The sequence below is a fragment of the Megalobrama amblycephala genome, linkage group LG20 (genome assembly GCF_018812025.1).
Source record: "Megalobrama amblycephala isolate DHTTF-2021 linkage group LG20, ASM1881202v1, whole genome shotgun sequence".
Classification (NCBI taxonomy): domain Eukaryota; kingdom Metazoa; phylum Chordata; class Actinopteri; order Cypriniformes; family Xenocyprididae; genus Megalobrama; species Megalobrama amblycephala.
In genome coordinates, this window is record NC_063063.1 from 13,375,267 (window position 1) to 13,401,743 (window position 26,477).

At 36.1% G+C, this 26,477-nt stretch overlaps 1 protein-coding gene across 1 annotated transcript; it reads right to left on the reverse strand.

Moving 5' to 3' along the window:
- Positions 1-1,611: 1,611 nt before the first annotated feature.
- cyth3a (cytohesin 3a) lies at positions 1,612-25,375 on the reverse strand. Its single transcript, XM_048169899.1, has 13 exons — positions 25,080-25,375; positions 16,267-16,349; positions 13,737-13,801; positions 13,574-13,640; positions 13,334-13,452; positions 12,294-12,374; positions 9,682-9,794; positions 8,981-9,129; positions 8,781-8,892; positions 6,436-6,512; positions 5,612-5,683; positions 4,133-4,287; positions 1,612-2,293 (listed from the first exon to the last, which is right to left on the reverse strand). The coding sequence occupies exons 1-13, from the start codon at positions 25,102-25,104 to the stop codon at positions 2,221-2,223; spliced, it is 1,191 nt and encodes a 396-aa protein (XP_048025856.1). The 5' UTR covers positions 25,105-25,375; the 3' UTR covers positions 1,612-2,220.
- Positions 25,376-26,477: the final 1,102 nt, after the last annotated feature.

Sequence of the window (26,477 nt, forward strand, 5' to 3'; positions counted from 1 at the left end):
ACATAAAAAATTTATTAGGTCAGTTCTTGAGGTCATGAGTTGAGGTCCAATGGCTTGATTGACAGGACTGACAGACCTGCATCCATGTTCCATCTAAATTCTGATTTACTGACACATACAGAGAGTTCTGAAATACAGTCTTAAGCGCATGCGTGCATATTTACCATAAAAATGTTAAGCAGATTATAAGTTAAGATTTTTTACTTATTGTTACATTATTATAATAATACAACATTACATAGACCTATTATAAAAAACATAGATTTCCATAAAATAATACAGATATTTAATTTTAAGCCATAAATTTCAGATGGGTTTGGTTGCATATCATTATGGCTTATCGCTAACAGGAAAAATTAGCAAAGGAAGCTGCACTGTTGGTAGAATTTATTTAGAATAAACCGTATTCTCTATATTTCACTATGATTAGTATTGCTGCCCTACATGGAACTGGACAGTGATGATAACAGGCAACAGGGGCTGTGTTAACTTTAAACTAGCTGAAATTATAGAGAAAGAATGGTTGACTTAATTTGTATCACATGGATTCATGTTTTAACAGTGGACAGATATCAGAATCAGTGTGATGAGTGTATCTTTGAGTATTTCCTTTATGCTCTGCAATACGACATAGGAATTATGAGTTTCAGGTTTGCAGAGTTATCAGTATTTACTTAAAAGCTCACAGCTGATTAGCTGTATTCAACTAAATTGCATATACATCAGTTTTAGATCCATGGATGAATGAACTATGGCTTTTGTGGTGTTATTTTGTGTCTGTGTGGTTGGTACATAAAGGGTACAAAATATTGGACATATTTGATCCCCATGAGGAAATTAGCTTATTAATCCTACTAAGGGAAGTTTTTTTTAAGAAATGTAATGCAGAAAGTTTTCTGTGATGGGTAGGTTTAAGGGATAGAAAATACATTTTGTACAGTATAAAAAGCTGCATTATGTCTATGGAAAGTCCCCTTAAAACATTAAAACTCAATGCGTGTGTATGTTATTTACAAACATATTAAAAAAACAAAACCAAAAATGGATTCATATAACAGATTGGCAATATTACATAAATAAAACTAAATATGTTAACTTAAATCAGCAACAATTTAAATCAAAAAGTGTACACAAACAGGTATTTGTATTTTTGAAAAGGCATCAAATAATTAGCATAAGTAAGAGAACTTCAGAAACTATTTTTTTTTTTACAGTATTTTATATTAAGAAAATGAAAGCATTATAAATATAATATGGAAAAAAATCCTTTCTGATTATTTTCTATTCCAATTCATGCAACCAGTCCTGCTGATTTTGATGACTATGACATGAAACAACTAAATATAAAACCATTTAAAACTACAATTAAGACAATGAATGAAATTTGATATTATACGATAGCAATAAAAATTATACTCGGCATGATTCCCTGCCATAATGTATTTGAAGACAAAAGCCTTCAAGTGCCATCTGAAATTTTCTTCTAAAATTAGCATTTTTATCAAGCTTGTATGTTTATGTTCAGTTATTTCACTTTAATGGCAATGAAAAGGACCTATTATTTGCCATTTAAAGTGAAATTACTGAACCTAAACATACAAGCTTGATAAAAATGCTAATTTTTGAAGAAAATTTCAGATGGCACTTAGAGGCTTTTGCATCTTAAGTCTTCATTTACTTATTTACTGTATTCAAAGACTTTTTTTTTTAAAGAAATGTGAGTGGAATTGACATCATCACCAGTAGTTTAGTATATTTTACATACATTTCTTGGCCATCTACTCATTGCCATATCCTAAAATTAGACTTGATTTGAGAACATCTCCACACAACTACACCGGGATATTTGAGATAGTAGACAGTAAAGTTCTTGCTGTAGGCTGCAGGGGGCGCTAGTCACTCTATATTTGACCCTCAAATGGAATTAGGCAGATATTGAGTCAGTCTCATAAAGTTCTTTTTGACAAACATAAATTCAGCATATAATTGTATCCATCATTCTACTCCCCATACAATTAATTTGGAGAGAAATATTAAGTACATACCCTTCAGATTAGCACAGGACCTATACACACACCAACATTTTTTAAATCTTATCCTTCTTTATCCTCAGAGAGCTCTTGCCTCTCTCTGTCTGTCACCTTCTGTAGGGTGCAGGATCCCATGTGAAGGTTTACATTTGAAGAGTGATCCTTAAAATCCAAACTGTAGGTCTACAGCTCACTTTTTAGCAGCCACTCGCCGTTTCCTAGTAGCCAGCATGTCATAGAAAGGATCCCTGCTAATGCTTGCCCTGTAGGATGATGACAGTTAAATAAGAATTATACAAGCGAATCATGTTATTATTAAAAGTGCACATCCATATAAAACAATAACAGTTTTTTTTTTTTTTTCTGGAAGCAGTGAACCTGATTACAAAAAGTAGGTCCTTTTATTTAGGGTTTGGATGGCCCAGAGTTTCTGGCAGTCCCACAGGACATGCCCACAGAACAGTTCCACAATCCCAGTTGTGTTAACAAGACGCCTACATAGACGCCTATAGCGCCACAGATCTTCAACAATAGTACACAAGTGACCTTCAGAGATTTTCATGCTGATATATACTACATACGACCTAAACATGCAAATGTCATTTCATTTAAAACAGGTCTGTTTTAGACCTAGCAGGAAAACAAAACCAGAGCCATGGCCAACAGCAAGACACTAAGTGGTCTTTGGCTTCCCTTTCTCCAGTGATAAATGCTGATCTATCCTCAGGAAAGACGATTTAACCTTGAGAGGACGTGGGTCATTGTTAATAGGTCTTGTCAGCCCTATAGGGTGAGGATTATATATCCACCACACTGCAGAAAAAAAATGTTTTTGCCCTAATTTTTGTCACGTTTTCCAGTAAACATCCTTAAAGCAAGATAAATTTAAGTAATAATCCAAACTGTGATATTAAAGGGATAGTTCACCCAAAAATGAAAATTTGATGTTTATCTGCTTACCCCCAGCACATCCAAGATATAGGTGACTTTTTTTCATCAGTAGAACACAAATGATGATTTTTAACTCCAACCATTGCTGTCTGTCAGTCAAATAATGGGAGTGAATGGGAACTCGATCAATAAGAGTCGAAAAACCTTGCATAGACAAATCCAAATTAAACCCTGCGGCTCGTGACGACACATTGATGTCCTAAGACACGAAACGATCGGTTTGTGCGAGAAACCGAACAGTATTTATATAATTTTTTACCTCTAATACACCACTATGTCCAACTGCGTTCAGCACTCGCTTCGTAAGGTCTGATTGCGCTCTGACAGCGGAAGTGATGTCTAGCACTCATTGAAGTATATGCGCAAGACATTACTGCCGTTGTCAGAGCGCGATCAGACCTTACGAAGCGAGTGCTAAACGCAGTTGGACGTTGGTGTATTAGAGGTAAAAAATTATATAAATACTGTTCGGTTTCTCGCACAAACCGATCGTTTCGTGTCTTAGGACATCAATGTGTCGTCACGAGCCGCAGGGTTTAATTTGGATTTGTCTATGCAAGGTTTTTCGACTCTTATTGATCGAGTTCCCATTCACTCCCATTATTTGACTGACAGACAGCAATGGTTGGAGTTAAAAATCATCATTTGTGTTCTACTGATGAAAAAAAGTCACCTATATCTTGGATGCGCTGGGGGTAAGCAGATAAACATCAAATTTTCATTTTTGGGTGAACTATCCCTTTAAGACTCTCAGAATGAATTTGTTTAATTGATTGAGCTATCCACTCATTTAATCTATATATATATATTTGTTTTAAGTATGAACCTGACTAAATTTGTGCTCAAATTAAGAAACAAGTTAAATATATATATTATCTGAAAGCAAGTCTTAATATCCTATGCAGTTTAAATTGATCTTATTTGAAGTATTTCTACAGGTAAACAAGGCAAAAATAGTTCTGCAGTGCACAGCCAAGGTCTAAAACACTGGAAACACTCGCTTCATCTTATCAGCATGATGGTGATGTTCTATGATAAGAGAAGTCAATACCCCTTTCTGAGCATCTGTGGGTGTGTGTATATGACCTACAGCCGACACACATCGGTTATCTTAGAAGAGAATAATGAGGGCTGACATGGTGAAGCCTTACTTGATGGATTTGATCCACTCTTCCTTCTCCTCCGGTGTGGGTGCAGATATTCTGTACACAACGTGATTCCCCTCCACCACCTTTCCGTCAGCCTCCGTCTTGCATGCCTTAATTACTTGCCCCTTATGACTGGGGTTGTAAAGCTCAAAGCAATTCTGAAAGGTTAAAGCATTAAACAGTCACATTTACTTCTTCATTTCTTATTGACTAAATATAGGATTCTTCTTAAAAGGATGTTTTACCCAAAAATGAAAATTCTGTCATTTACTAACCCACAAACCTGTCATACAAACCTGTATGAATTTCTTTCTTCTGCTAAACACAAAAGAAGATATTTTGAAGAATGTCAGTAATGAGTTGATAAGTAAATAGGGTTTTGGTTACCATATTCTTCAAAATATCTTCTTTCATACAAGGTTTGGAACAACTTGAGGATGAGTAAATTCATTTTTTGGTGAACTAACCCTTTAAAGGTGCCCTAGAATTAAAAATTGAATTTATCTTGGCATAGTTAAATAACAAGAGTTCAGTACATGGAAATGACATACAGTGAGTCTCAAACTCCATTGTTTCCTCCTTCTTATATAAATCTCATTTGTTTAAAAGACCTCCGAAGAACAGGCGAATCTCAACATAACACCGACTGTTACGTAACAGTCGGGGTGTACGCCCCCAATATTTGCATATGCCAGCTCATGATCGGGGCATTACACAAGGGCAGCCAGTATTAACGTCTGGATGTGCACAGCTGAATCATCAGACTAGGTAAGCAAGCAAGGACAACAGCGAAAAATGGCAGATGGAGCAATAATAACTGACATGATCCATGATAACATGATATTTTTAGTGATATTTGTAAACTGTCTTTGTTTCGTTAAGCATGTTGCTAATGTACTGTTAAATGTGGTTAAAGTTACCATCGTTTCTTACTGTATTCACGGAGACAAGAGAGCCGTCGCTATTTTCATTTTTAAACACTTGCAGTCTGTATAATGCACAAACACATCTTCATTCTTTATAAATCTCTCCAACAGTGTATAATGTTGGATGTAGCCATGGAGCAAAACCTCAAACTCATTCCGAATCAAATGTAAACATCCAAATAAATACAATACTCACATAATCCGACGCATGCATGCAGTATGCATGACGAACACTTTGTAAAGATCCATTTTGAGGGTTATATTAGCTGTGTAAACTTTGTTTATGATGTTTAAGGCAAGCGCGAGCTCGGGGGCGGGGAGCATGAGGAATTAAAGGGGCCGCAATCTGAATCGGCGCATTTCTAATTATGCCCCAAAATAGGCAGTTAAAAAAATTAATAAAAAAAAATCTATGGGGTATTTTGAGCTGAAACTTCACAGACACATTCAGGGGACACCTTAGACTTATATTACATCTTGTAAAAAAATGTTCGATGGCACCTTTAAAGACTGCCTAAAGAATATAGTTTAACAGAAAGCTTGAAGAGGAACATACTGGTTTTCTTGGTTCCTCCACCTCTCTTATACTAAGATTCTCCAGTGGAATGATCCCCCGAGGCTCTTTGTCCTGTGAACACATGAGTGAGAGACCTTAAATCCACTGTGTTTATTTGTTATTAAAGCAATTAATCCTAGGACTTAATCTACAATGTGTTTCCCTAAATGAGATGTGGAGGAAGGGGACTTACAGAAAAAGCATGATTAAAAAAGTGAGGGAACTATGTGCACATTAAGCAACTACTGTCTGTCTCTTGGTCTAAATCTGGCACACAACTAGGGAAAAAATGCATTATTTCCTTCCACTTTGCTGATGACACAGTGGGGGAGGTTGTTGCTTTGAGTGTTTTTTGAGTTTTAATCCATGCCTGTTAACTTTGAGGTCATGTATATGCTAGTGTAATCATAAACAGACAAAATTCTAGCATGTGTACACATTTAACATGTATTTACTGATGACTGCGCTACACAGATTTTTGCCCAATCAAATACTCTGAAAGGAGAATGTTCCTTCCCCAATACCAAATGAAACTAACTGAAGAACTGCTTGTCAGAGTCTTGCTTTAAACTAGTCAATTTGTTCAGTTCCTGATGTTGTGCTTGTTTTGTCTTTTTTAGTGAATGTGCTTTGAGGATGCTGGTGTCTGCTAAGACACTGAACAAATCACTTCTTTGCTGTTCACTTACTCTTTTTCTCTCTGACTACCTCTTCCATCTGACCTTCCTCCTTTTCACACATTTGCACATTTTCAGTTACATTTTCTTGATAAATATTAAATCTATTTATTTCCCAAACAGGAAATGTCGAGCAGCTGTACTTACTGTTGTATATTCAAAGTAATATAGACAGTTATCTGTCAAAATGAACCACCTCCTCTTCCAGGTCTTCACTCTTCCCCCTGCAAGTTCAAATACATATTAAAAGTGCTTTTAAAGGGTTAGTTCACCCCAAAATGAAAATTCTGTCATTAATTACTCACCCTCATGTCGTTCCACACCTGTAAGACTTTTGTTGATGACAGAATGCTGTCAGATTTCCTTCCATATACTGCCTTTGTAACTACCACTGACACTTCAAAAACTTCATAAAGAGATTGGAAAACTAACCCATATGTATCAAGTGTTTTTTTTTTTTTTTCAAATTTTCTGAAGAGAATCGATCGCTTGTTATGACGAACAGATTTCATTTAGGCTTTTCCTCGCATGTAAACATTGATCAGTGAACTTAAACAGAATAACGCACAAGATCAAACCTCTCCCCGACGCTCAAACGTTCTGTGTAACCAATGAGGTTCATTCTCGTGTGTTACACAGCACGTTTGAGCTTCAGGGAGAGGTTTGTTCTTGTGCATTATTCAAGTTCGGTTGAGCTTCTGCTTATGTTCACTGATCATTGTTTACATGCGAGTAAAAGCCTAAATGAAATCTGTACCTCATAACAAGTGATTGATTCTCTTCAGAAAATTTGGACTAAACCGCTTGATTCATATGGGTTAGTTTACCGATCTCTTAATCCCTCTATGGTACCGTGTTGTCTCCAGGCAGATTTTAGATCCTTTAGTTTGTTTTTAATAAAAAAAGACACCAATCTATTTGATCAAACCTATCTCAGGAACAGAAGAACTCAAATACTAATCAATGAAATTGCAAAAAAAGTGATCACATGACCCACAGTGGTCCATTTTGTGTCCTCTTTCAGCACATGTGCACGTCACATGGCTCCATATTTTCTCCAATGAAAAGTGCATTTTTCACTTATTTGTGTCCAGTCACCTTCACTGGTAAGTAAAGAAGTATTTTCAAGAAATTTACATTATATATCATCAAATGTTTTAGTGTGTTATATATTATATTTGTAAGGAAAAGTGTTAGAATTATCTAAATATATTTGCATTTTTGCATGATTTTGTAATTCACTTATAAGAATAGTAATGCACATTCTATATCTGCATATACAGTAGTCAACATTTGAAGTGGATCAAAAAAGTTAATCAAAATTGTCTTAAGAACTAAGTTGTCCATAAGAGGAAGGTTTTAGGACAACTTTGATGAAAGGTTTTGATTCACTTCAAATGTTGACTACTATATTATGATCCTCACATTTTCTATAGCACTTCAGGAAGGTATAAAAACACAGGTAGCACTGGCAATTGATGAGGGTGATGATGAGGGGTCATAGTGTGATGAGGAAGATGAGGTAATAGTGACAATCTGTCAAGAACAGAGAGTGAGGGTGAGAGTGAAGATGGAGATGATAACTTGATATGATAACATAACGATATATTTTGGTAATACTTGTGTTCCACGATGGTACAATGTTGCCTGAGAGCAACAGCTGGATATAAAATGTTACTTTTTATTAAATATGGTTGTATTTAGTATGGCTGTATATGGTTAAAGAAACTGATGTTTTCAGTAAATATATTTATTTTTTCAACATGAAAATGTCAAATGTTTCAATTTGTCCATTGTGGTACAATGTTGCCTTGAGGCAACAAACTTTTAAAAAATAAATAAATTAAAAAATTAATGAAAATGTTTATCGATATTGTTAAAGTGTCCAATTTTAAGCAGGAAAAACAACACAAATATTTTTTTCCTCATTGATATATTGTGTACCATAGAGGGTTATGAAGTTTTTGAAGTGTCAAAGTGGTAGTTCCAAAGGCAGTCTATGGAAGGAAATCTGACAGCATTCTGTCATCAAAAAGATCTTCATTTGTGTTCCGAAGAAGAACGAAAGTCTTACAGGTTTGGAAGGACATGAGGGTGAGTAATTAATGACAGAGTTTTCATTTTGGGGTGAACTAACCCTTTAATAGTCATAGTGGCAGAACCTTTTACTGTAAATAAATCATTGCATGGCATGGAATTAGTGTAGTCCCTGTTTCACATTAACTAATCATTTGCCAAAACATTTGATGATATTAAAGGATCTTTAATATGAAAATGAAGTGCCATAAAAGCTTTAAAGGTCTGCCACTAACAGCATTATCTATGTAATCCTGATCAGCACAGTGAGATGCTGTAAATACTAGAATAAATTAAATCTATAAAGAAATAAGGGTAAACTCATAAATTTGAAACCATGAAAGAATGATAGATAGAATTATAGACAGAACTGACATACAGATAGATAGATAGACCAACAGACATATATAACAAACCTAGTTTTAGCAACCATCCCTCTCGGTCTGGATTAAAGAATGTATGAGTCAGATCATTTCCATCATCTTCAGGAATTTTGAAAGGCTCATTCTTAATGCTTTCATATAAATTCTGTGGAAAAAAAAAACAATATGTAAATGCATATTCTATCATTATATAACCTTCAACTCTCTCATCACAGTTTGAGGCAGAAACTCACTCTGAGCAGCTCCTCAGGCAGATCTCCTCCTTCGTTGATGCCCCGATTCATGGAGATGAACCTTTCCACTGTGGGCTTGTCTCTGACATTAGGGTTGTGTAGGCTGGTGTTGAGCATGATGACGGAAAACGAGAGAACGTAGCACGTGTCTGTGGAGACAAGAAACTCGGATCAGTCGGTCACCTCTATAGGTTCAGATTGGCAAATTAAATGGAGCATGCATATAAAGATATGAAAAGCATGCAACACTCTTTTTTCTTGTTTTAATTTTTTATTAGTTGACTGCTAAATGATAAATTCTGAAAACAGAGAGTAATGCAACATACAGGCCACTTTTAAATGTTTCTGCATCTTTATGCATGACTCCATGCTGAAAGAAAGATATTAATGCTTTGGACATTTGCAGACTCTGTTTATGAATAAATAATAATTTTGCGCTTTGTTTTAGCACAGTGTCTTCAGTCCATTTCTGGGGTGTTGCATTATATACAGTGTCTCTAACAGTGTTTCAACATTGCTAATATTTATCAGTTATTGTGGAGCAGATTTTGTTCTGCAATTCAACTGCAAACTATACAGTTTTAATATTATATATTATTTTGGGAATGAGGCTTTTATAAGGCTGAGTAAATGCTCAGGTCAATGATGTACCAAAATGAGGGGTTCAGGTACTCAGGGCTTATTACTGATCAAAGTTGTACCTGTGGACTGGAAGACACCTGGGTTACACTGGCAATATCGAGCAGCAAAGGCCTCCATCATTCGATCTATCTTCTGTGCTTCACCGGGAAGTCTGAAACTCCACAAAAACTGCCTGCCAGGGAGAGATGGAAATGAGATTTCAAAATGTAATGGTTATTTGATGGACCTTTGTCTCAGGGAATTCATGAAAGGATGTATGATTTTATCTGCATAGAGTAATGCAAGGACAATGAATGGCTCTAATCACATTCTGCTCTAATCATGGAATGTTTTGACTCCTTTGAATTTTTCTCTCGATACAATACATCAAATTTGAACAATAATCCAAAGTTATCTGGTCTCTAATAATGTTTTATTAATAACATTCGTAAAATTGACAAACTGGAATGCTCAGTTAACACTTTCTGTTTATAACGTTTATACATAAAGGAAATTAAAAAAAAAAAAAAAAAAAAAAAAAAACATTCAGAAATAACATATTTATAACTTAAAGGTAGGGAATGTATTTTTACAACAACACTGTTGAACACTGTTGATATCTGAAATTAACCCAAACAAACCCACCCCTCTCTTCATTGCTCCGCCTCAAAAACTCAAACTCCAATCCTAACCACCCTGTTCCGAGTGTTCAGTGGTTTACCTGCACAACTCTCACTAGCTGGCTACTGTTACACACGCAATACGAGAGTGAGTGTCTGTTTATCACAGCTGACAAGCAACAAAATGCTTAATGAAAAATAGAGTTCAGTTAATGAACGAACGACAAGGAATCACAACAATGAACGTATGGTACACGAGTTAATACAAACAAGTGTTTGTTGTTAGACGCCAACAGCACAGCAGCCCCAGACAATCATGACAATCATAACCCAGTGTTACTTACATGTGGAGCGGAATCAAAGCAGCCTGTTTCCAGGCCTTCCTGCTTAGCTCTCTCCAGCGCTGGAAAGCCTTTCTAATATTAAAGGTGCCCAAGAATGCTTTTTCACAAGATATAATATAAGTCTAAGGTGTCCCCCGAATGTGTCTGTGAAGTTTCAGCTCAAAATACCCCATAGATTTTAGTTTTTTAACTGCCTATTTTGGGGCAACATTAACTATGCACTGATTTTTTCAGCGCGACGCCCCTTTAATTCGTGTGCTCCCTGCCACACGAGCTCTCGATTATATTACAGCACATTTACAAAGTTCACACAGCTAATATAACCATCAAATGGATCTTTACAAGATGTTCGTCATGCATGCTGTATGCATGCTTTGAATTATGTGAGTAAAGTATTTATTTTGATGTTTATATTTGATTCTCTATGAGTTCGAGTATTCACTTTGAGGCTATATGCTCCGTGGCTAATGGCTAATGCTACACTGTTGGAGAGATTTATAAAGAATGAAGTTGTGTTTATGAATTATACAGACTGCAAGTGTTTAAAAATGAAAATAGCGATGCTCTTGTCTCCGTGAATTCAGTAAGAAACGATGGTAACTTTAACCACATTTAACAGTACATTAGCAGCATGCTAACGAAACATTTAGAAAGACAATTTACAAATATCACTAAAAATAGCATGATATCATGGATCATGTCAGTTATTATTGCTCCATCTGCCATTTACGCTGTTGTTCTTGCTTACCTAGTCTGTTGATTCACCTGTGCAGATACAGACATTACTGGCTGCCCTTGTCTAATGCCTTTCATAATGTTGGGAACATGGGCTGGCATATGCAAATATTGGGGCGTACACCCCGACTGTTACGTAACAGTCTGTGTTATGTTGAGATCCGCGTGCTTTCTGGAAGTCTTTTAAACAAATGAGATTTACATAAGAAAGAGAAAGCAATGGAGTTTGAAACTCAATGTATGTCTTTTCCATGTACTGAACTCTTGTTATTCAACTATGCCAAGGTAAATTCAAATTTTGAATCTAGGGCACCTTTAACGCGGGTCCTAAAGTGCTTGCCCAGTCATAAACCTTCATTCCAGTGATATTCTTTTGAGCTCGTTTGTATTGTGTCTCATCATCTATTTTCCTGCGTTTTTTTTTTTTTTTTTTTTTTTCAAATCTCCAGCTTGCTCATTCTGTCTCCTCGACCGTCATACGCCCCCTAATGTTGATTGGTTAGATGTTTGTTGTTGGTGTCAGCCCGACTAACTTCCAAACAGTGTTGTTAAAAAAATACATACCCCACCTTTTAATGGAAATGTTAGGAAAAATGTATTAGGGGCCGTAGACACAGAACGTGTTTTTCCATTCCATTGTGCTTTTTTATTGTTTGTCTATGTAAACATGTGTTACACTGTTTTGTTTGACGATTGCGTTCATGCAGCATTATGCAGCATCTCATGCATGACACAGTGTTCTAAAAAGATAGCGCTCAAGTTAAAAGAAGTTCAGCGTCTCTAGATCTTGCATTATTTTTCATTCTACTGACCTGCATTTTTAACCACAAAAACAAGCTCTGTGTGAATGGTCCCTTAGAAATGTATTTTTGTTAGCTTTGCAAAAATTATATTGAAAATGATATAGGTTTAAGTTCCTGATATTTAAATACAATGCAGATCTTAAAATATGATGAATGCCCACATGCATGGTGGACAAAACAACTGTCTCACCTCAATGCTTGCACCAGGTTGAGATCAGCAAACTCATGAAGCTCCACAAATGCCTGCAAAACCTTAATGTTGAAGTCATCTCTAAAAATAATGAGAAAAAATGTTTAATCATCAGTAGTTATTTCCTCATTTGCTCTAAGCTCCATCTCCAGAGATACACACACTTATTTTTATTTGAGGTCAATCAAAAGACAGTGTAGACTCTTAAAGTGTCAGTCGATTTTCATTTCCTCAGATTTCACAGATTTTGTAGTTTCACACCAACTACAAAATATGCACAAGAACATTTTTTTTTGGAAATAAAAATCATCGTTTGGAAACATGTAAGGGTCTTAAAAAGGCAGCTGTAGGAGCATAAAGTGTAATGAAGCGATTTACCACAGCATATGCCTGATTACACAAGCTAAGATAGAACCACGTCTCCAAACTCCTCTAATCAGAACACAGTAATTACAGCTTTCCAGCTCCTCCTCATAAATACAATTAACAGTAATTGCCATGTATATTTTATGACCATACTTTCTAGTAGCAAACGAAATAGATTGACTGTACAACTGAGCTTCAGGCTAGAGCATAGCCAAGACAACGGTTATCAACTTGGACAGGATGCCTATGTAGACAAGGCTATTTTTATATCTTATATCTACTGCACTGTAGTTCAAGCTTACTCTCTCTTTTTTTTTGTCTACTTATTCAGTAATCCTGCCTCAGGGGGTGACGTTGAGTATCCAAATTGTTGCACCTTCATTTGACTCGATATTGAAAGATGTAGCACTGGGTCGCTGTTTCGAGGTAATACTGTTTTATATCTAGTCATGTGTTGAGAGATGTCAGTAAGGGCGAGATAAGGTGCCTTCATGCTGTCTGGGTGATATGCTAAATATTGTTTTGGACTTGTGGTCATTCTCAGCTGTTTCAAATAGGGGAAGTCATTTCCTGAGACAGAGAGCAGGATCTTTTATGGAAACGCCTTATCTAACATCACACATATATTTCACACAAAGACTAGTCTTGCCATGTGAGAGAGCGATGTGACTTACCGTTCCCCTAAATAATCTCCTATGACAGTTTTGTTTAAGCCTTCGCCTTTATAGAGGAACTGAGCGATGTCCCCAGGTGTGTGCTGCAGAAGATCATTCTCCAAAAGAAATTGGATTCCCTGCAAGGGTTGTTTGAGATGTTAACCACTTCATGATGTTTGCTTAAGCTTAAAATAATACATGACCCTAGACATAATTTTCTATATGGTAAGGTAAAAAAGGAAATTGCAACCATAATACCTTTTTAGGATCCATATTGAATTTCTTTCTTCCAACAGCAATCTGCTTGTTCCTCTGAGTGCTTTTGCTGTAATGTGATGTAAAATAACATATATGTGAACTAATATTATCTTCATCTCAATACTAAACAACTCTTTGTAATCTGTAAGAACAAGAAACTTACGTCTCTCTGACACATGTTAAATGTTCAATCTCTGTCATGACTTCTGAGATCTCAAACTTTAACCTCTGAAAGAATCATGGAAAAAGTGGTAACTTAAGTTATAGTACTGGTCCTAAAGTTAATCAAACTGATCAAAAATCCTTTCTTAAAAGGTTAGTTCACCCAAAAATTACTCACCCTCATGTCGTTCCACACCCGTAAGACCTTCGTTCATCTTCGGAACACAAATTAAGATATTTTTTGATAAAATCCGATTCCGATGGCTCAGTCCATTGACAGCAAGAAATGAACATTTTCAAATGCCCAGAAAGGTACTAAATACATATTTAAAACATTTCATGTGACTACATTCGTTCAACCTTAATGTTAGAAAGCAACGAGAATACGTTTTGTGAGCCAAAAAACCCCCAAAATAACGACTTTATTCAACAATATCTAGGGCAGATTTCAAAACACTACTTTGAAGCGTTACAAATTTTTTGCTTCGAATCAGTGGTTTGGAGCATGTGTCAAACTGCCAAAGTCATGTGATTTCAGTAAACGAGGCTTCGTTATGTCATAAGTGTTTCGAAACGTTTCGAAATGTCAATAGTTCACGTCAATAGTTCACGATTCTGACAGTTTGATACACGCTCCAAACCAATGATTCGAAACAAAAGATTCGTAAAGCTTCTAAGTTTCATGAAGCAGCATTTTGAAATTGCCCGCATCACTAGATATTGTTGAATAAAGTGGTTATTTTTTGGCACACAAAAAGTATTCTAGTCGCTTCATTAACATTAAGATTGAACCACTGTAGTCACATGGACTGTTTTAAATCTGTCTTTAGTACCTTTCTGGGCATTTGAAAGTGTTAATTATCTTGCTCTCAATAGAGGCCTCACTGAAGCCCCGTTCACACCGCCAGCAACACGCGGCGACAAAGCGACAGGATCCCATTCATTTCAATAGAGACTTCCGGCAACAAAAGCGACAGTGACCATTGGCGACACAATGTAGGCGTGTCAAGCGATGGGAGACACGCGACAAAAGTTCAGAAATTTAAACTTTATGCAAATGAGGAGCGAATTTCGTGAGCGACAACCAATAGGAGTGAAGGCTCTCTGGAGCTCAAGTCACCATCTCAAGTGCAGGGAAGACAGACAGGACATAGTTCCGGAGCGATTTCACTGTTTTATATGATTTGACTGTACATACATGGATATAATAAAACGATGCGTGGAAAAGAAAAGTGATGCGTTGATTCAGACATTTTGTGTTGTTAATATGATGCTGTGAGCAGTTTAGCACTGCTGCAGTTCATATTACAGCTTCCCCTGCATTGTGTTGATTATTAGGGACAAGAAAATTGATTATTTGGCAAATTCGAATGACGTTTTAGTATTTTTTGATAGTATGAGTGAGTTTAATTTGTTGATAGATCGATCATTAATCTAGTTAATGATTTAAAGGTGCTAAAGAGGATGTTTTGTTTTATACATTTTTGCAATATTACTTGAAACTGTCTTTACTAACTGATAAAAGACTATTTATTAGGTGCACTGAAAGTAATAATATTAATATGCATCATATGTGCACGAGGTAGGGCCTTAAAAACATCAGCCAATCGTTTACGCGATCATCGCGTAAACGATTGGCCCTCTGGCTTGTCAATCACTGCCGTGACGTTCCTTGTGAGAGACGTGCGCGGATTGGCCCTCTGGCTTGTCAATCACTGCCGTGACGTTCCTTTTGAGAGATGAGCGCGGCTGCGCTCTCCAGTAACTTTCCACACTCTACAGGCGCCGCATGCAATGTTTTTGTCAGGAGACAGGAGTAACAACTGCAGATTATGAGTTACCTGCGGTGAGTCCGACATAATGAATCCAAAAAACACGACACAGCGAATGCCGGTGGTGAACACTCGTGTTCCAATACAAGTGTTTACGAGTTTTTTGGGAGGCGTTCCTTTGAAATGTGTTGTGAAGGAGGGGGGTTGTTCTTACGCATGCGCTCATTTCAAAAACTCAGTAACAGTCTTTGGATTCTCAGTCGATGAAAAAATCCTCTCTATCACCTTTAATGCACTGAGCTCTGCAGTCACAACACTCTACAACAGCAGAATGTTACTTTTAATTATTTTAAACCTAATTTCAAGTCAAATTAGAATGATTTCTTAGTTTTATATATCATTTGTGATTGCATTTTCTATAGGTATGATCAGTCGTGCAGTCTACCAATGATATTAGAGCGACAGCACTAGGACCGCCCACAAGCGACAAGCGATTTTATCAAAAAGATCTTCATTTGTGTTCCGAAGATTAACGAAGGACTTACGGGTGTGGAACGACATGAGGGTGAGTAATTAATGACAGAAATTTCATTTTTGGGTGAACTAACCCTTTAATAATCTGTAAAATAAAACGCATTCCACCACAATGACATTCAGCCCCCATTACGGGGAACTTGTGGTGAGGGTGACATGATAAATGTCAATCACTGAGATAATCTTAATGATTTAAAAAAATAACGACTACATTAAAGTTGATACCTCAATGTCATCTAGCAGCTCCTTTTTCCTTCGTCTAATGTTAGACAGTTCATCTCTCTCTTCAAATGAAAGATCTTCAGGCACTGTTGAAAGACAAATTAATAATAATGACCAAAAAAGAATACAAGACATTCAAAGAATTCAAAGAAGCTGTATAGTTTATCTTTTTCTTAAAAGCCATATCCCTATACACTCAAATCCCAAAGTGCTGTGTATGTCATAAAAATCTAGAGCACACTTATCCTAATAAATAATGTTAATTCAGATAACATTTCAACCAAAAATCTAGTAGTTACTCAAAAAGGACTGGAAAAAGTACTTTACTCCTTTAGGACACCTATATGACCCCAAATGTTCAAGACAACTTGACCTTCCATGCATCTAGATAACAGACTATAAGCCAATCCAACTTTACAATGTTAAAGTGCCCACTGAAGGTTTGAGTAAAGAAAACATGTACTGAGTATCATATACTCCTCTATGAGTGTTACATAATCCATTTGTGGAGGTTTCAGATGCTTAAGTCACAACATACCAATATCTCCTGAACTGACTAATTTTTTCACAAGTAGGAGAGTGTTTTGGACCTTAGTTGCTTGTGGCTCAGTACTTGTAAATGTGGACACTATGAGTGCATTATGTAATTGCACCTCAGGCGCAGCAGGATTAGACAAGAGACGGGCTAATAAGAGGGGCAGGGGGGAATTTCCTGCGGTTGTCTGGATCTGCCTCATGACAATGGAGGGGAAGTTGAGAATGAGTGCATGAATCAAGGTTCAACCTTAACAATAACATTATAGAGTGATTCATTGCAGTCATTCTAAGCTTTTATAGTGAGTGCAATGATCTTTTTTCACTCTTTTATTATTATGTAAAAGCCATACTAAATCTTAATGAGGAGCCATTTGTTCATTACGCAACAGGGTCTGGATATGGTCAGATGTAACTATGGAAGAAATGGGGTAAAAATAGAATATTCCTTTCAGATATGAACATTCTGTGCCTATAACTTGCCTGTGGAGTTGGCAAAAATCACTAGAACAGAAGTAAATTCGCTTCTCATGAAATTGGCCTGAGGCTCATTGTGACAATTAGTATGTCTTCATTAAGGTGTTGAATTCAATGGTAGGCATTATTTAAAGATGATCAAGCTGCTTTCCATGTTATTCATATAAACTGTATGTTGAATTAAAAAAAAAAAAACATTTGTGAATAGTGATGACATCACCACCCTGCACCTCGTCCTGTGGGAAAAACAGGAATGTCGACGGCATGCAAAACTGTCAATTCAAAAGCTTCATTCCATCAGCATGAGTGACACTTTGTGTTCTCATCATTATACTGTTTTTTGTTCTGTTCCAGTGTTTGGCATTGGATATTCCTGAGTATTTTTTTTCAAGTTTGGTAATAAATCAACTTACTGCTGCGACTAAATTCAGCTCTTTATTTCATCCGTACTGCAACTTATGCTGACATTAATACTGTGAAATAATATTACAATTTAAAATAATATTAAATTTTAATATATTTTAAAATTTATTTTATTCTAGTGATGGTAAAGCAAAATTTTCAGCATCACTACTGCAAGTCTTTAGAGTAACATGATTCTTCAGAAATCATTCTAATATGCTGATTTGAAGTTCAAGACACATTTCTTATTATTATGAATGTTGAAAACAGTTGAGCTGCTAAATATTTTTATAGAAACTTTAAATTTTTTTCCCCAGGATTTTTCAATGAATAGAAAAATAAAAAGAACAGCATTTATTTTGCATAGAAATCTTTTATAAAAGTATTTACTGTTACATTTGATCAGTACACTGATGGGGTCTGAATGGTAGTGTAAGTTTGTGGGAAAAGATGAACTTGATTCATGTTGATGTTCTGGGTTTAAATATGGATATTAAGGGTTTGCAGGAAGCATTGCATCGTGGTCTCTAACACCCCTTTAATAAACACACTGGCCTCAATCCCTCTAACTATATCTTATCCTTATTCTCAATAGCCGCACAGGCCACCAGCTGCTCTAATTCCATAGGCTTACCCATTGATGTTAACCACACACTCAGACCAGGACCCACAGGACAGGAAGTGTGGATGTGTCCCAGCCACTAGCCTATCCAAACATGATAGAAACGCATAAAGCGCCTGTAAAGGCTTATTTGGGCTATATTTTGGTCCATTACACATCTTCATTACTGAGTTCATGCATCTGTCAATGATAAAGAAAATATTACAATAATAGAGCTGATAATAAGATATCTAGTACCAAGTTTCAGAGTTGATATGAGCCTGATAGACATGTTAGATTGTTTCTTACCATTACTAATGGTACACTTAATACCCTGTTTTTCAGAATAAAGAAGGGGATTGATACTTACATTACTGTTAACTAGTGAGACAGATGGAATGGACAGAGAGCTTATCTCAAATCAAAAGAGAAAAAAAGTTGCTTTCTGAACAGAGTGTGGTTCTCTTTATCCTCTTATTTGTATTTGTATTTATCAAATAACAGTATTAGCACAGAAACATTTGGGATATACCCCCAACAACCCACAACATCTGCTTCTATATTCAGAGTTATGGGGTGTGTCTTGATCGGATGATGGCAACAGTCCACTAATGTAAAACCAACAATCCTGGACCTTTATTTAATGGGTTATTTTAATAGAAAATGTAGCACTTCTTTATAAAATACTTTTGAAATACTGTTCAAAGGTTTAGGGTCAGTGAGATTTTCTTTTTTTGAAAGAAATTAATACTTTTATTTAGCAAGAACGCATTAAAATGATCAAAAGTGACAGTGAAGAAGATAAAAAGATCAAATAAATGTCGTTCTTTTAAACTTGCTATTCATTAAAGAATCCTGAAAAGAATGAATCACAGTTTCCACAACAATATATTTAGCAGCATAACTGTTTTAAACATTAAAAAATAAAAAGAAATCAGCATTCGAGAAGATGCCATCACAGGCATATATGTGACCCTGGACAACAAAACCAGTCATAGAAGGACCAATTTTTTGAAATTGAGATTTATACACCATCTGAAAGCTGAATAAATAAGCTTTCCATTTATATGGTTTGTTAAGATAGGACAATATTTGGCCGAGATACAACTATTAGAAAATCTGGAATCTGAGGGTGCAAAAAAATCTAAATATTGAGAAAATTGCTTTTAAAGTTGTCCAAATGAAGTCCTTTGCAATGCATATTCACTCACAAAAATACATTTTTGTTATATCTACAGTAGGAAATTTACAAGGAACATGATCTTTACTTAATATCCTAATGATTTTTGGCATAAAAGAAAAGTCGATAATTTTGACCCATTCAACGTATTGTTAGCTATTGCTACAAATATACCCGTGCAACATATATTTTCACAATATTATTGTTTTTACCGTATTTTTGATAAAATAAATGCAGCCTTGGTGAGCAAGAAATCTTACCGACCCTAAACGTTTGAACGGTGGTGCATATTAAAAAAAATAATTGTATAAAATATTATACAATAGACCAAATCTATCTCTAATACTGACATCCCCTTTAATGTCTCTTTCTGTATTAACAAAATCTGCAAATGATAAAGCAGTAATGCCCAAGAATGCACGGCTGCCGAATCCAACATTCCTGACATGAAAGAGATGGGGCTCTGGGACGGTCCTGACTCAGTGGGTGGAAAACTGGACAAGGGTCTTTTGTACTGCTGACTGTTTGTTTTTAAATCTCCTGCTGGGACAAAAGGTTTTGACAACCTCGTCAGAAAGCTGTTTAGATTTTTACTTTCCCCTTTCACATTTTTGATTCAAATATGAAAATATTTACGTTCAATAACAGTAATAACGATCATTTCAACACCGTTCAACTGGTGCTATAGCTCATAAAATGTCTTGAAAGGCTCTCCAGACTCTCTTCAAATCAATTCCATATGTGGCACTTAGAACACAACAAACACTGAACACTGAAAGCTCTCTCTTATAGGATGCATCCACATGATAAATGTTTTAACATCATCTTAAAGTCTGTAATGTTCACAGATTAAACCTCATATCAAAATCTCAATCGACAGCAAACATAAACATTAAATCTATCAGTAATCAGATATTACACAGCAGTGAAATGAAAACTACAATGTTTTTGATAATAATAACATGGCTGATATTGTCTTGACCTTAAGCAGATTTGCCAGGCACAGTGTCCTTCAGATCTCTGCTGGTGCAGTCACACCATTGATGAGGTTTTGACCACTGCCTGTGTCATGCCTGGTGCCAGACGGCTCCTCAGGAGAGCCTGGACCAGACACCGGTGCCATCAGACACAGACAATGTTAATGAGTGCCAGGCCTCACTGTCTCTCCTTTAATCAGTCTGGGAAAGTCCGCCTCTTGGTTGGTGCTTAGCTTAAGACAGAGCAATGATTAAAAAATGTAAAAAGGACATAAATTTGTGGTTCTGATAACTGTCCTTGACTTCCTAGCGGTCTTTCTTTGCAGTCAACCATCTGTCACAGAATCTGACGGAAAATGGTTTTCCATTTGGTTTTTCCCACGGTAAGATAAGACAAACTAGCCATTGAGTCCAAGGCTTTGAAGTTTTCAGGATCATGATACAAGAGGAACTGGAAAGACCTACTGAGCTAATGGTACCTCTATCTCTGTGCTTTCTTGTTCTTGTAGACATTTACAATTGGTCTTGGTCAGATAAAGTGATTACGGCTGTAAATCAGCATAGCAATGAAACTGGCTGCATGCTCAAAGGTGCTTGAGATGTCTGGCTTTTAGGTCTGGTTTCTGGTTCTGTTCCCCTTTTTTTTTTTTCTTTTACACTGGTATACCAAAACAACTCTCACAGAGTAATTCTCACACTAAATCACTACCATTATCTCCACAGTCTATTTAGATGATTCCATAGTAACTGAAAGCAGAAACATTGCAGAAAAATCTGAAAGCCCACTGGTGCTCATCCAAAATTTGTTCAAATTGACAAAATGTGCAATTTCTGAAACCTTTCCAAAATGGTGATCACAATAACCCATGGACCAGATGGTTACAATCAGTGTAGTAAAGTTGAATCAAATTTAATATCTAAAGAAAGAACAATATAAACCAAAGTAATAAACATTATCTTCCAGTCCCTTAAAAAATGACCATAGAAACCATATTATCCACCAAAATACCATAGTTATTTGTAACTATTCTATAATCAAAATACACAAATATCTCAAATGGTGTAAGAAGCTTTCAGAATATTTCTGTCATTTAAATTTGAAATGAATTTATTTTTTATTTCCTCTTTTAACTTGTGCTAACACCAAGTCATTACATTATTAGGGCAGTTACATTTATTGACATCTGGACTCAAAACTAGAAATATAAATTCTCAGAGAATGCATTTAATACCAACATATTGAACCATCTGTTTATATATTCATAATCCCTTACTAAAGGAGTCCAGACATTAGAAAAATTAATACAATCGTTGTATATTTTAGATGAGGGAAATATAGGGGCGTGACAAAAAAAGTCACAAAGTTTTGGGAATTCTGTGAATTACACTGCGCAAACCAAAAGTAATACTGCCCACCGAATGAAGAAGTGTTGGCTCTCCACAGAGCATAAAATAATAATTTTATTTCATTTTTCGTGTTCGCATTTATGAGGAAAAAACAACGTCATGGACGTGACAGTTCTCCATTACGGACGTGACCGGTCTTAAAGGGGCACAGAAGACTGCTTTAAAACTTTCACAGAGACCTCAAGCAGGCATTTAAACCACCAAATATTGAAATCTGGGACACCAGTATGGTAAGACTGCACAATTAATCAACTTTTTACTGAACTTTATACAACTTTATACTGTTTTGCAAAAGCGTTGTTCAAGAAACAGTTTAGAGATCATGATTTTCCTTCTAACAGAACTGCTTGCTAAAATACATTAACAAATATCAAAGTTTATCATATAGCAGATTTCTTCCAGAGTCAGGTGAACCAATGACACTATTGTCACTGTATGTTTTGTGTCTAAATTAGCGCACAATTTTCAGCTAGTTTACGCAGTTTAAAGCAAAGTCTTAAGTCAAAATGATCACATTTTATTGTGTCAAGTCAAAATTATTGCAATATTATTATTATTATTATTTTGTCAGCTTGATTGCGGGATTATGATCAATAGGCTATTCATTTTTTAACCAACAGGTAAAAACACGACATCCCGAGGGAAGTGTCCTATGAGACACAATGGTCTTCTGTAAGTTGTACTGTATCATATAGGCCTACCTTCTGATGTTCATATTTCATTCTGTAACTGGCCCTTATAAATTCAACAGGCAGTGCTGTTATGACAAAATGACTGTATTTATTTTTCAAGCATACCTCCATCTTTCTGCACAATGCTTTCTGTTAAAATAAAGTTTTTTTACTTTACCTTTTTTTGAAAGCATGAAATATGGTTGGTTGAAAATTTAATTTAAGCATTGTTGCTTACCTCATATGTTGTGTATAAACAAGGCAATTTTCTTAAAATTTCTGTTAGAGCACATTAATACAGTACATTGCATACCTAAATGGACTACTTAAAAAGGGTTTTGTTCTTTTGGTAAAAACTTTTTTTTTTCATGGTAAAGATGACCTTTGCATGGAATTGCCCATTACTTTATTAACAATAATGGTAGTATATGGTATTATTGTATACTAGGCCTTGTAGGCCTTGGCTGTGTCCGAAATCACCCTTTATACCCTTATATAGTGCACTATATAGTGGGGGTTGGGGTTGGTGGTCCCCCTCTCATTCCGGGGGTGAGGGATGTCCATGGGGGGGATGGGGGGCCCCCCTCTGGTGCCAGTACTGCATAGTGGACAATATCAAGTATACTTATTCAATCCCACAGTGTACCCTACCCCTAGTGCATAACCAATGTACACATAACGGCTAGCCACTAGAGAATAACATTGTAAGTGTTGCAACAAATTAATTCTTGCATCTCACCAAAAGATTTGCCCACTCTTTTTCATTCACTCATTCAATGGACTATATAGTGGAATAATGTAGGGAATAGTGAATGAGGCTATAGGAGGCCATTTCGGATACAGCCTATGGCTGCATCAGAAAGCTTAGGCAGCTGACTTGTCAGGAACCCCAATGAAACTGATTTCGGTCAGGCTTCTGAGGCAGCGTAACAGTACAATGATCTACAACAAAACAGATCAAGCTTTGGTGAATAACAAAAAACTGGTTCCTACCTTGGAAGGTAACATTTTTCAGCTTTCGGATGCAAATGTTTATGTTTATAAATGGAGCATATTAAATTGCAAAATGTAAAAATTGGAGTGGATTTAAAAGCTGATTTGAATCAGCAGGAAATCTCTCAGAGCAACACTGCATCTGAAAACCTAAGCAGCTGACTCGTTGCCTCGCTGCCTTATCAGGCAGTGAATTAGCAGGCAGTGTTTGCACACAAAGGTACCTCACGCAACTCATTTCGGACAGACTAATGAGGCAGCATAATGATTTAATGATCGATAACAAAACAGAGAAAGCTTTGGTGTTTAACAAAGTGAATATTTAATTAGTACTAATTTCTTGCTAGAAATGTCATAAGTGGAAAAAGTCGGTCAGAATATATGCTTCACACACAAACTGACCATCAACCTCAAATTTCAGATGCCATCTTTATTTTTATTTTATTTTTTTGGCTCAAATGTCAAGGAACGGAACCACAGGAATGTGGGATATCAAAGGCAGCAAAGAATACACATCTATGCTGCCTTCAAAAATCGATCAGAAGAAGGTATCTCAGGAGACAGGATATGGAACGATCATTGGATATGGGCATGCCTTGTTACCTTCCTACCTTCATATCCTGCCTGCGAAGGCAGCATTTTTCAGTTTTCAGATGCAGCCTAAATCTCTATCACTCCTCCACTTATTCACACTACTCTACTCACACTACTCCAAGCAATGCTCATTCCTGTAGCTTCTTTTGGAACCATTTTCTTTGACAGAGAAGATAACTAACTGGCCTTTTTTTTTTTTTTTGTCTGAAATGTAAGTTACTTAGTTATTGTTTGTTGAACTGCTGTATAAAGCAACATCACTTTCCAAGTTGTGCTGTTGTACTGAATGTCAGCACAGGTACAGTGCAGCATGGCACTCATGTGATAGGCTACTGCTCAATTCTAAAAGTAGTATTTTCTAATTAATAAATTGGTAATTTATACAGAACTCTATAAAAACACGAGCACTTGACTAATTAACTGCCTCATTATCCCTCTTGGCACCACAACTGTACTCATAAACATCTCGCGAGGTACTTCAAAGGATCTCCACATCAAACAAACTGACGACCTACATATGAACAGTCATATGAACGGCTCCGGCAATAAGACTGAAGCGATGTTCACATTCGAATTAAAACACAGTGACAGCATATTGACTACACGAACACTATCATTTTCACGTAAAATTGAAACGCCTTTCATAAAAAGCAGAAACTATTAAAGTGTAAATAAAGTAGGCTAACATTACTGATCCAGTCAATGATAGTAGCCTATTAAAAGTAAGAAGAGTGGAAAATATTGTATTAAAGTTTCCTTTTTCCTCCTACACACTCCGTTTAATGCTGATTATTAATAAAATATCCTTCACAGTGAGGAAACCGAGTGAGCTATCTACCTAGGGAATCAAAGCGCGTTTCCAATCAACTGCACGCGCCTGTTACGCTCAAAAATGCTGTCTAGCTAGGCAGCTCACTCGGTTTTGAGACAAACCAGAGACTGACAGCTGCTTAAGCTTGCAAATAAAACAGAAACCTTACCTCGGTTATCTTCATCCATGTTCATGCTGCGAATAGACTTGACGTAAATAACGTGCTGCAGTCAAAGATTACTACCCTAATTAATATAACACTGGTCTGTGAAACACAAAATTAAATCAAATTAGGATGCACACTGAGCTCATCGTAACCCAGTTCAGGGGTAGCTCTAAATTTAATTCGCATAATCCATAAATTGCTGCATAGATGGACATAAATCCTGGTGAAACAAATGATTATGCAGCCCGCTCTATGCCAGCTTCCATTCGCCTTCATCCATAGAGAGACTGTGAGAAGAAACAGCTTCATTTAGCCAACGAATAGAGGCTCCGCCCATCACCATAATCTATGAATATATACTATGACTGATTCTAAGTGATTGCATCCCGGTCTTTACATAGTCTAAATAAGCCATGTCATGTAAATGTTTCGAGGGTAAGTCAGAAGAATAAAATAATAATAATAAAAAAGATTAAAATAAAAATCCAAAAGAATGTATTTGTATCTACATTCTATATTTCTAATGTGCTGGTGTTGAAAGAGAGAGGCATGCATGATATTTATATCATTTTTGAGAATTTTTAAAATTATTTTTATAATTATATGATCAATATTGTATCATTTAATAAATACAATACAATTAATTAATAATATTTATTCATGAATATTTAATTATATTTTTTGCCACATGGTTTTAAACACAAATTTCTTTGATGTAAATATGGCTTTTAATATGACCTAGTGAATACAAGAGACCTGGAAAAAGACCTAACAAGGTAATATGCAATATCCTGAGCGTCATATGCAAAAGTGATGTCAGCAAGAGTTGGAGAATCCCAGGCATGCACCTACAATGACTGTAGAGTACAGGAACTTGCCTGTTTTCCGGGCACCACTTGTCAGCCAGTATTAGTCATACAATTTCCCAGGTAAGCTGAAGTCATGGTCTTACCTTTTGTGTCATGAATTCCATCTTAAGTGTGAAGCATTTTGTGGCTTTACGAAAAATCTTGCAACATCCAAATATCTCAAAAAGATTGCCATTTTGAAGTTAAAACAAGCTGATATTTCACTTAATTTGCATGGATTTGAATGTGCCACTATTTGTATTTCATAACAAACAGGTTTTGTATTTTGCTGTTGGCATAATTCATTTCAAAAGTTTTGTCCTTGTGTCTCCTAAACTGACTTTAAATTATTTAAATGATTCCATCCAAAGATGTTACGTAAGATATAACTGGATGTGAGTGTCAAAAGGGCAGAATGTAATGTTCTGTGACTACAGCACACAGCCAGGCCCTCTGCGTGAGGGAACAACTATGAAGTAGGTGTAGGGAAAACAGGGGCTTCAGGGTGGGAATGACATCCTGTGTGGGAAACAGATATCCGCTGAAGCTCAGG